This window comes from Physeter macrocephalus, chromosome 10 (genome assembly GCF_002837175.3).
Source record: "Physeter macrocephalus isolate SW-GA chromosome 10, ASM283717v5, whole genome shotgun sequence".
Classification (NCBI taxonomy): Eukaryota; Metazoa; Chordata; class Mammalia; order Artiodactyla; family Physeteridae; genus Physeter; species Physeter macrocephalus.
Window position 1 is genome coordinate 51,206,152 of NC_041223.1, and position 10,977 is coordinate 51,217,128.

Consider the following 10,977-nt stretch of genomic DNA (forward strand, 5'->3'; position numbering starts at 1 on the left):
GGCTCAGCGGCCATGGCTCACGGGCCCAGCCGCTCCGCGGCATGTGGGATCTTCCCGGACCGGGGCACGAACCCGCATCCCCTGCATCGGCATGCAGACTCTCAACCACTGCGCCACCAGGGAAGCCCTCATCACTTTTTTTTTGACAGAGCCTTTATGACTATCTCAGAGGACCTATAACAGCGATCACTGCATTTTCAAGGAATGGTACTTCACACAATGTCATGGACCCAACGGACAGTGAATAAACAGTATTCCTTACTGAAGAATCAATCTTTTATCTGTCTTATATGTTTAATTCAAAATATATGAAGGCTTATTACTTTTTTTTCCTAATGCAGTCTGGATTTGTTTCTTAAAAAACCCACTAGGTTTGGATTTATCTAAAGTACATAATATTTTTTGACAATTAACACAAATAGGAAAATAAAAACCATGGTAACAATACACAAGGCTTTAATAGAAATATATATTACCAAATTAATTTGAATAATGTCTTTTAACAACATAGTTTTTGAGAAGCTGAAAGGAGAAACAAGTTCATAAAAGTTCTTATTAATCAGGTTTGCTTTCTGTCATTACCAGCATTCAAAAGGCAGAAAATAAGGCTTACCTAACTGCATCTGTATCAAACTGTAGATTCGGTTTGTCAATTAAGCCCAAGGAATACAGCTGATAAGCCAGAGCACATTTCCCCACCATAAACTGTGCTGTGTTGGTGCGATCCAAACAGTCCACACAGTTGGTTCGAAGAACACCAGTCTAAAGAGAAACACCTTGAACTGTCATTCATTATTCAGTCACCAAAACTACCTCCATCCTACTTTAGATTTCTTTAAGCAGTAGAAGATAGCTGTAGGCAGGGTATTATTCCTGAACAAATAATGAAGAACATTTTTTTCATTATAAAAGGTTATATTTGCTGTTCACTTAATACTGCTGCAACAGCATCACTGCACACTCTAGTCTATATTTGAATTATTTTCTTTAGTTTAACAAGATAAAAATAGCTAACGTTTCCCACATGTATCAATTAGTAAAAATATGTGCTTTTTCCCCTGTTATCTCCTTTAATGTACAAACTAAAATATTCAGTGGGTGAGGCCATTTCATTCTTAAAGCATAAAAGCATAATTAATATATATACTGTTGTATTTGGCTCATTTTCCAAGGTCTTTCTAATTTATTCTTTTCACATTTCTGTTTATGTTTCTGTTTCCAATAACAAAATTTATACTATACAGAAAAAATGTGTGGGAGATTATTATTTCAGCTACACATCCTTTGCAAGAGTTAAACACTAGCAGTAAGGCTTTTAAAACTCATTCTCAGGACTTCCCTGGTGGCGCAGTGGTTAAGAATCTGCTTGCCAGTGCAGGGGACACGGCTTCGAGCCCTGGTCCAGGAAGATCCCACATGCCGCGGAACAACTAAGCCCGTGCGCCACAATTACTGAGCCTGCGCTCTTAGAGCCCGCAAGCCACAACTACTGAAGCCCACGTGCCACAACTACTGAAGCCAACACACCTAGAGCCCGTGCTCCGCAACAAGGGAAGCCACTGCAATGAGAAGCCCATGCACCACAACGAAGCATAGCCCCTGCTCACCACAACTAGAAAAAACCAGCGTGCAGCAACAAAGACCCAATGCAGCCAAGAATAAATAAACATATTTTTAAAAAAAAAAACCTCATTCTCAAATGATTAATACTTTTGCATTCAATAAGAAGTATCTCTCTCCATGGTTGCTTTCAGAAAACATCATACACTGTGGATACAAATTTTATTCATTATTAATACAATGTCATCTATACCTGCAGGCGACCAGTGGAAATCACACATCCTCCTAGTTCATTCCACCTGTGTTTAAAAATACATGCTTTAATTAAAAAATTTTAATAACATAATCTATATTCATATTTGGTACTAGCTCTTTATTAAGAATCAAAGTAATAGGGCTGAATGCCCCTGAATAATCAGCTGATTCAGTTTACTGTCATTCTCTCAGGAAAGTGAATATGCAAGTCACAGAGATGGAATGCTATCCATGCTCTAAAGGGAGACCAGGAAGGAAGCATCTTAACCTGCTCCAGCCCTACACTCTTAGCATTTTGTCACCCATGTTCAACCAAAATCTCTCATGCTTTAATTTAAGCCCATTTCCTGTTTGGTCTCTACAGACATGACTAATAATTGCAGGGCAACTTTATAATAAAATCTTCCAAGACTGATCCTTCTCCCCTCAACATTAGGAGGCCCCACCTCCTCCAGCTTTTCTTCATGGAGCTTTGTTACAGTCCTTCGGTTGTTTTTACAGTCTTCCTTATTATTTTCTTTCCTACATTCTCCACGTTCTAATGAATGCCTGGGGAAATGTTCTTATTACATAAGTACTATATAATGATATTACTATTTTAATTATTTAAAATATTTTAATTATTTAAAACAAGGTGCAGTGAAGAAAAGAATTAACACAGCAGGCCTGACTGCTATCCTCAGAAAGGTCTGCTTACAAGGCTGGCCCTTGGCTGGAGTCTGGAACTTCGGTTCCCACCATTCCCAGAACAGACAAGAGTGGCTCAATGTGCCTAAGCCGTCTCTAGAAACAACATGGTTTGCTGAACATCCTTTCCTTCTGCGAGTCTGAAATTTTGGAAGCCTCCAGGCAGAGGCTGCCTATAGGACCACCTCCAATAAAAACCCTGGCACCAAATCTTTCATCATCTCCCCTGGTTGGCAACATTTCACACACACACCGTCACAAGTCGCTGGGGGAATCAGAGCTCTCTGTGTGCCTCTACCAGGAGAGGACTCTGGAAGCATGCCCCTGATTTCCTCTGGACTTCACCCCATGTGCCTTTCCCCTTGGCTAATTTTGCTTTGTTTTGTTTGGTAGTAATAAATCATAGCCAAGAGAACAACAATATGCTGGGTCCTTTGAATTCTCCTAGTGAATCATTGAGCCTGGGAGTGGTCTTGGGGACTCTGGTCACAGGTGCCCCGAAATTCAAACTATAACAAAAGGATTACTTGCAAAGACGTACACATTAGTAGTTGGTTGTTTTTTGTTTTTGCTGTGTGTGTGTGTACCATTATAGTTAACTTTACTAACTGAAAATAAAATACTGGAAATATGTAATACTGGTCCCTTAAAAGATAAATAAAGCACATTTGCTTGATCTGAAGGAGTTCACAAAGTAGTAATGAGGAAAGACTTGTGGGCAACTAACTATAATACAATGATACATTTTCATTAAAATGTTAGTTTAAATACTAATGTATACAGTGGTTTATTAGAAAAATTTTCCTGCTCCTATTTAATACTGAAGAATAGAATTCATTACAGAAAATTTTACTTTACAGAAATATTTTATGTAATGTTTATTCTAAGAAGCAAGAGATTCCATGGCTTCCATCTCAGGGTATATACCCGCAGAGGAAACTGCATGCCATCATGAACGTTCATTCCACAGTCACATGGGCTGCGTGTCTTGTCTCCCCAAAGGAATAAAGTCATCCATCTTCCAAGGAGTCAAACTGCTCATATTTAGAATATTTTTTATCTGTAAGAGCAAAATTCTTGATTTCTTTTAGGTTTTAAAACACTATACATACTTTTCATCTGGCCGCAAAATGCTACAGTATGAATCAGGGCGGTTTACAAAGAAGCCTGTTTTCTTCACCACACTTTCTGCAATCACGTTCAGGCGATCCAAAACATTACACAGCTTGCTGAGGGCAAGGAGGAAGAATGAGAGAAGTGAGAAGAGCCCACGTCTTAATACATATTTATTCTCACATCTAAAGCAAAGTCCACAGTAATGATACTCGGGGATTTAATTTTTAAAATCTCTGGTTTGTACTCAATAGGAACACTGTAAGAATTAATTTCTAGAATGCAATATGTACTCCATAACTAGCAAGATTTGGCGCAAGGAGACATGAAGGGCCTGTAACTCTACAGCAACTATTGGCAAGCCTTAAACTCGGCATATGACATCCCCCTGCAAGAGCTTTTCCCAAAGCCTTTCACTCCCCAAGGGTGCAGTCAATTAAATACGGATTCATGAAATGTGAAGAGAGTACAATGCACAGTTCAGTGGCAGGGGAAGGAAACACTGGAAAATAAATTACTACTAATGGCACCAACCTGCAACCAGGCTTAGACTATGAGAAAGTGTGTGTGTGTGTGTGTGTATGTTTCTGTGTGCGCACACGTGCATGTATCTAACTACATAAAATGATTCAGAAAAAAGTACAATGAGTCAAGTGCAAAACAATACAGTGACATTTAAAAATAACGGAGACCTCAATATGAGCCTCATGTCTGTATGACCCCTAGTAAATGAATGCAGGTTCCTTGGATGAGATGAGTTTTGAATCAGATCTTGACAGAGAGGTGGGAAAGCAGCCAGTGGAGGGGCAGGGGGAAACAACAGGAACAAAGGTTCCAGAATTGGACCTTGGCTGCTGCACTGCGGACAGAACATGAAGGTTAGCTTTTCAGGAACAGAACAGCCCTGGGAATAAAGAAGAAGTTATACATTCTGGAACCAACCAGGTGATGGGGCTTTAACATTACACTAAGGGGTTTGGATTTACTATAAACAGTCAAGAGTTTGTGCTGGTTCATCCATGCGTGAGATAATTTGAAAGTGGTGTCTGAGAAAGTGATTAAACAGGGAGAAAGAATGAAATAGAAAAAAGTGAAACTAATGCCTTTAAGGAAAAGTAGCAGAGTAAAGATGTTCTAAGGTCACTAGATACTTCAAAGAGAATTTCTAAATGGTAAAATTGGTGGGCAAAAAGAATTTGGTCAACTAATTTAAGCCCTCAAATTATACACCAGCAGTTAAACAGCCCCTCAAGCCGGTTCACAAAGGAAATGAAAAAAGTAACATTCACTTGACCAGAGAGATCAGCTTCCTGCTATTTTACATCACAAGAAGAGGAAAATATAACCAGATGTATGAGCATCTGCTCACCTTTTGGTGTACTTGGCCATATCCCAAGGAATATAAATAATCGTGTGCTCGGGAGGCAAAAACTGGTTGAGGTAGGTCACAGCAGCTACGAGTTCTTCACTCAAAATTCTCTCATGCTTTCTTTTCTCTCGTTCCTTTACCAAAAATTAAACATTTTCAGTGTTCTAACTACCTTAAATCAGAGGAACAGACTTTTAACATAACTTTGCCACTAAGACAAAAAGCTGAAGTGCTAAATATACAAAAATGAAACCTACCTACTCAAATTAAAATAATAAAAATGCAAAGAAATAAATGCATCACTGAATTACAATCAACAGATAATGAGCATTAAAGACTCAAGGAGATCAGATTTCTTCCTCATAACCTCCTACAGTCTCAAGAAGCCCAGCTCACCCTACACAGTCCTGTCCTACACACTCCACACTCCACTCTGGCAAAGGAGAACTTCCCAAGGACCAGAAGAAAGGAACCTCCAACCCCAGCCAGGTAAGGACCAGAAAGAAATCAACTGGGCCTAGATGGCTAATCCCCAAACTGGCAGAGCAGAGAATGCTTTCACAGGCTTCATAGGCATTTTTTTTTTTTGGCTGCGTTGCGTCTTCGTTGCTGCGCGTGGGCTTTCTCTAGTTGCGGCGAGCAGGGGCTACTCTTCGTTGCAGTGCGCGGGCTTCTCATTGCGGTGGCTTCTCTTGTTGCGGGGCACAGGCTCTAGGAGCACGGGCCTCAGTAGTTGTGGCACGCGGGCTCAGTAGTTGTGGCTCGTGGGTTCTAGAGCGCAGGCTCAGTAGTTGTGGCGCACAGGCTTAAGCGGAGCACGGGCTCTAGGCACGTGGGCTTCAGTAGTTGCAGCACATGGGCTCAGTAGTTGTGGCTCACGGGCTCTAGAGCACAGGCTCAGTAATTGTGATGCGGGCTTAGTCGCTCCAAGGCATGTGGGATCTTCCTGGACCAGGGCTTGAACCTGTGACTCCTGCACTGGCAAGCAGATTCTTAACCACTGGACCACCAGGGAAGTCCCATTAATAGGCTTTTAAACTTGACTCTCATAAAATCCCCGTAAGGTAGCCAAGACAGCCATGTCTTCCCCTTTTACACTGTGGCTGGATGAACTGAAGCTGAGAGGCGTTCATGGGACTAAACCTGACTGTCCACCTCCTTGCCTGCTGTAGCTCCTTAGATATCATACTGCCTCTTATTCAAGAGCAGCTGGTGCATATTGTCCAGCTTTGTGGTTGGAGTGCTGGCTCTGCCTCTTACCAGCCACATGGCCTTGAGCAAGGTTCTCAACTTGCCTGGGCCTCCATTTCTTCATGTGTAAAATGGGTAACAGTAGTTACCTCCCTTAAAGGATTAATGTGAGGTTTAAATGAGATGAAACATGATAGTTTCTTATCAGAGCATATGACACATGGTAAGGATTAATAAAAATTAACTTTATTGTTATCCTGATCAGGACTTCACATAGAAACAAACAAAAAACAATTAATTCAGCAATATGGATACAGCACTGAGGTACTATTGCTGGCATCAAAATAGGTCTACACTGTTTCAACCATGGTGATTACTTTTCAACTGTCATGAATTTAATTAGATAATCACTGAGGAAACAGAAAAAGGGTATCTATTTTGCACAGCTGTATATATGGAGGAATTAGATAAGAATTGATTAAGAACAGCATTAAATCAGTCTGGGGTGAACAAATATTTAGCTTATTTTTACATCTGAGAAAATTAAATTGTATACCTGTAATTTTCTCAAAAGCACTTTAAGCCAACTAGAGAAACAAAATGTTTTTGAATTTCTTATATCAAATCTGACATTTAATGAGACGGAGAGATAAGGTTATTTCATCAACTTTCAATCATCTCTAGGTAAAGAATCTGCTTTATGCATTGTCTGCCCACAGTGGATTGTTTCACTGACCTTCTTTGGTCACAGACCCCTTTAACAACCAGATGAAAAGTTCACAGATGCAAGTGATTGTTTCAAAGGGTTCAGAGACACCCCCCCAATGGCCGTCCATGGACCCCAGATTAAAGTCCTCTGATGTACAATGACCTCAGATCCCTGGTTGGCTTCCTACTGATGCCCAGTAGCAGCACTGACAGTATAAGGATTGCTCCAAAATGTCTGACAAGCAGTGTCTAAAACCTCCACACAGTGGAGTGGAGGGAGGGCAGGAGATAGTGCACAACACAGGGCAAAAGAGAAAAGAAATCAAGAAAAGTATTCCACTTTAGACACTTCATACGGAGGCAGAATAAAGAGTGAATATCTGTTGATATCTTGCTACACACACACACACACACACACACACACACACGCACACATACACACATTCTTTGACAAGTTAATAAGGAGTTCTAAGTGAACTGAATAAACATCTTTTATCCTATGAATAAAATAACTAATGACAAAAACAGAACATTTTTTTCTATTCTACAAAACAGCAACTTAATCTCCAAACAATTTTCTAGTTATTGCCAGGATTTTTATGGCAATGAAACAATAAACCAGGACCATTTTAAAATCCACTGACTGCCCTTTAAATATTAAGAAATAAATGTTCATTTGAGAAAGCTGGGCAGGAACACTTTACAACCACACGTCTCTGATATTATATTTTGAACCTGCATATTTAATAGAGAAATAGATTATTTCAAACATCATAAACTGAATTTCCACTTAACCATAGCTTTTAACCACACTATAAGGACTCTGTAAAATATGAAGAAAATTTAATAATTAAGGTCGATGTTTATGTTCTAGCGATCACCTTGTAATTTAGTGCTTCAGCAATAATTTATTTCTATACTAACAATCTCTTATTGCTTATAGTTTACTAGAAAAATGTTCATGAGTGTTCTTATTACTACAGTTTTCCTTTTTGAATTTTTTGATTATGTCTCTTATAGCTACTGTTCAATATCAGGCTGAGGTAGTGGATCATCCACCTATTGCCACGTTATTCTGAGTTGACAGGGGGAGAGACGTGAAAATGAAACTTCTGAACTGATGTGAACAAAAGTCTAAAAAATGATGTGTTTAATACCTGAATGATTTATTTTACAAAGTCAATCCCTGATAGGATGCAATAATTTCATAAAGCAAAGAGCAACAAAGGAAGAAATAAAGCTTCCGGCCTCACTGTCCCCTCCTCCCCTGAGCCACACGCTCGCAGGCACACACACACACATCCTGCTCCTCTGAACCCTCGCACTTAGTTCTACGGTCCTCTCCCTGCAACTGGATCTTGGGCGCCTCCCAGTACCTGCTCCTCCTCCTCCACTCTAGCTAAGCCATCCTTCCCACCCTCACATCTCAGATCAAGTCATCACCACAGGTAACTCCTCTGCCTTCAACATTTCTTATCCAGAACCTCTTTTATTTTCAGATGGCTTGTTTTAAGCACCCCACCTCACCAGGACCCCAGCCCACAGAACAGCACTGCTTTCTCCATCACCCTCCCCATTACTCCCCCTCCTCCAGCTCAGATTTCATGGTCTGCTTCAATTAGACTTCCGCCAACATCCAAAACTCCTATTATCTGTCTTTCTACATCACGCCTGCCTGGCAAAACTGAACGAACCCAATTATCTACTTCCTCTATGCTCACAGCCATACACAAGCCCTGCCAGGAAAAGTCAGGCAATAGCAGAATTTAAGAAATCTTGGGGTACTTCCCCGGTGGCGCAGTGGTTAAGAATCTGCCTGCCAACGCAGGGGACATGGGTTCGAGCCCTGGTCCTGGAAGATCCCACATGCTGCAGAGCAATTAAACCCGTGCGCCACAACTGCTGAGCCTGTGCTCTAGAGCCCGCGAGCCACAACTACTGAGCCCGTGTGCTGCAACTACTGAATCCCACACGCCTGGAGCCCATGCTCCGCAACAAGAGAAGCCACTGCAATGAGAAGCCCACGCACCACAACGAAGAGTAGCCCCCACTCACTGCAACTAGAGAAAGCCCACGTGCAGCAACGAAGATCCAACGCAGCCAAAAATAAATAAATTAATTTTTTTAAAAAAAGAAAGAAATCCTGATCACCAACCTGAAATTAGCCCTTAGCATTGCCTGGAGGTCTCTGGTCAATCTACCCTCGCACATACAGGAAGGCTGTGAAACTTCCACCACCCTCAAACCTCTGCTCTGCACAGGTGACCTTCCCTCTTACCTTAAGGAGAAGTTAAAGTCATCAGGAAGGAGCATGTATGCGTACACAACATACACACACACACACACACACACACACACACACACACACGTACCCTTACTATTCTCTGTCCTCCCATTAAAATAATTCCTCCCTCCATGTTTCAGATTTCCTCCTTTCTGAGGCACATGATGCCCCGATCGTCTTTTCTCCTGTGTTTTATACCTCTCAAGGATCCCAAATGGATCCTTCCCACAGGCTTTTAAACACATCATTATGCTCTCTTAAAAAAAAAAAAACAAAAACATACTGATGAAAACACCAACTCTTCTTCGTTTCTCATTAGGTACTTCATTTCCCCAGGACTAGGGAAGTACTCCTACAGCTCAGTCCACTTCAGTGCTCTCAGTGTTGGTAACACCAAGGAGCATATTTTCTGTTAACACCAAGGAGCATATTTTCTGTTTTCATCTTACTTGACCTGTCAGCAGCCTTTGCCACTGTTGATTGCTTACTTCCTTCATCATGAAACATGCTTTCTCTTAGTTGTTGTAACACAGCACTCACCTGGTTTTCCTCCTACTTTTCTGTCTGTTCTTTCCCAGGCTCCTTTACAACTCTGCCTGTTCTAACTGGACATTAAGAGCTGGGGGGTCCTCAAGACAAGACTGGAGGCTCTTCCCTCTTCTCACTCTGTACCCTCTATATGGGAATCACCTCCATGCCCATGTCTTCAAATATCACTGGGACACACATGAGCCACAAAATCACATCTCAGCCCAGACCTCTCTCCTGAGCTTCTATCTCACACACTGGCCTTCCACTTGCCAGCTCCTCTGACAGGACTCAATCCGTCTCAAACCTCAGCACATCCAAACCGTACTCACCATCTTCCCTCACAGACTGAGTTGTTTGTTTTTAAAACATAAAATTCAGTATTATTTTATTATTGGTCTGTGACTTTTTTCTAACATCTTTATTGGAGTAAAATTGCTTTACAATGGTGTGTTAGTTTCTGCTTTATAACAAAGTGATCAGCTATATGTATACTTATATCCCCATATCTCCTCCCTCTTGCGTCGTCTCCCTCCCACCCTCCCTATCCCGCCCCTCTAAGTGGACACAAAGCACGGAGCTGATCTCCCTGTGCTATGAGGCTGCTTCCCACTAGCTATCTATTTTACATTTGGTAGTGTATGTATGTCCATGCCACTCTCTCACTTCGTCCCAGCTTACCCTTCCCCCTCCCTTTGATGGACACTTAGGTTGCTTCCATGCCCTGGCTATTGTAAACAGAGCTGCAATGAACATTGTGATACATAACTCTTTTTGAATTATGGTTTTCTCAGGGTATATGCCCAGTAGTGGGATTGCTGGGTGGTATGGTAGTTCTATTTCTAGTTTTTTAAGGAACCTCCATACTGTTCTCCATAGTGGCTGTATCAATTTACATTCCCACCAACAGCACAAGAGGGTTCCCTTTTCTCCACACCCTCTCCAGCATTTATTGTTTGTAGATTTTTAAAATAATGGTCATTCTGACTGGTGTGAGGCGATATCTCATTGTAGTTTTGATCTGCATTTCTCTAATGATTAGTGATGTTGAGCATTCTTCCATGTGTTTGTTGGCAATCTGTATGTCTTCTCTGGAGAAATATCTCTTTAGGTCTTCTGCCCATTTTTGGATTGGGTTGTTTTTTTGATATTGAGCTACATGAGCTTCTTGTATATTTTGGAGATTAATCCTTTGTCAGTTGCTTCATTTGAAAATATTTTCTCCCACTCTGAGGGTTGTCTTTTCATCTTGTTTACAGTTTCCTTTGCTGTGCAAAAGCTT

General features: G+C 41.2%; 1 protein-coding gene across 5 annotated transcripts in view; it reads right to left on the minus strand.

Moving 5' to 3' along the window:
• Nucleotides 1–10,977, minus strand: part of FIG4 (FIG4 phosphoinositide 5-phosphatase) — a 129,412-nt gene that overhangs the window by 69,383 nt on the left and 49,052 nt on the right. For all 5 annotated transcript variants that reach the window (XR_008618380.1, XM_007104747.4, XM_028494556.2 and 2 more), the window contains 4 exons: nt 4,985–5,118; nt 3,615–3,731; nt 1,814–1,859; nt 614–762 (listed from right to left, as the gene is read on the minus strand). Coding sequence is in view for 4 of the 5 variants with exons in the window: in XM_007104747.4 (XP_007104809.1) it covers nt 614–762; nt 1,814–1,859; nt 3,615–3,731; nt 4,985–5,118 (446 nt within the window). In the remaining variant the exon portion in view is untranslated. The remainder of the gene's footprint in view (nt 1–613; nt 763–1,813; nt 1,860–3,614; nt 3,732–4,984; nt 5,119–10,977) is intronic.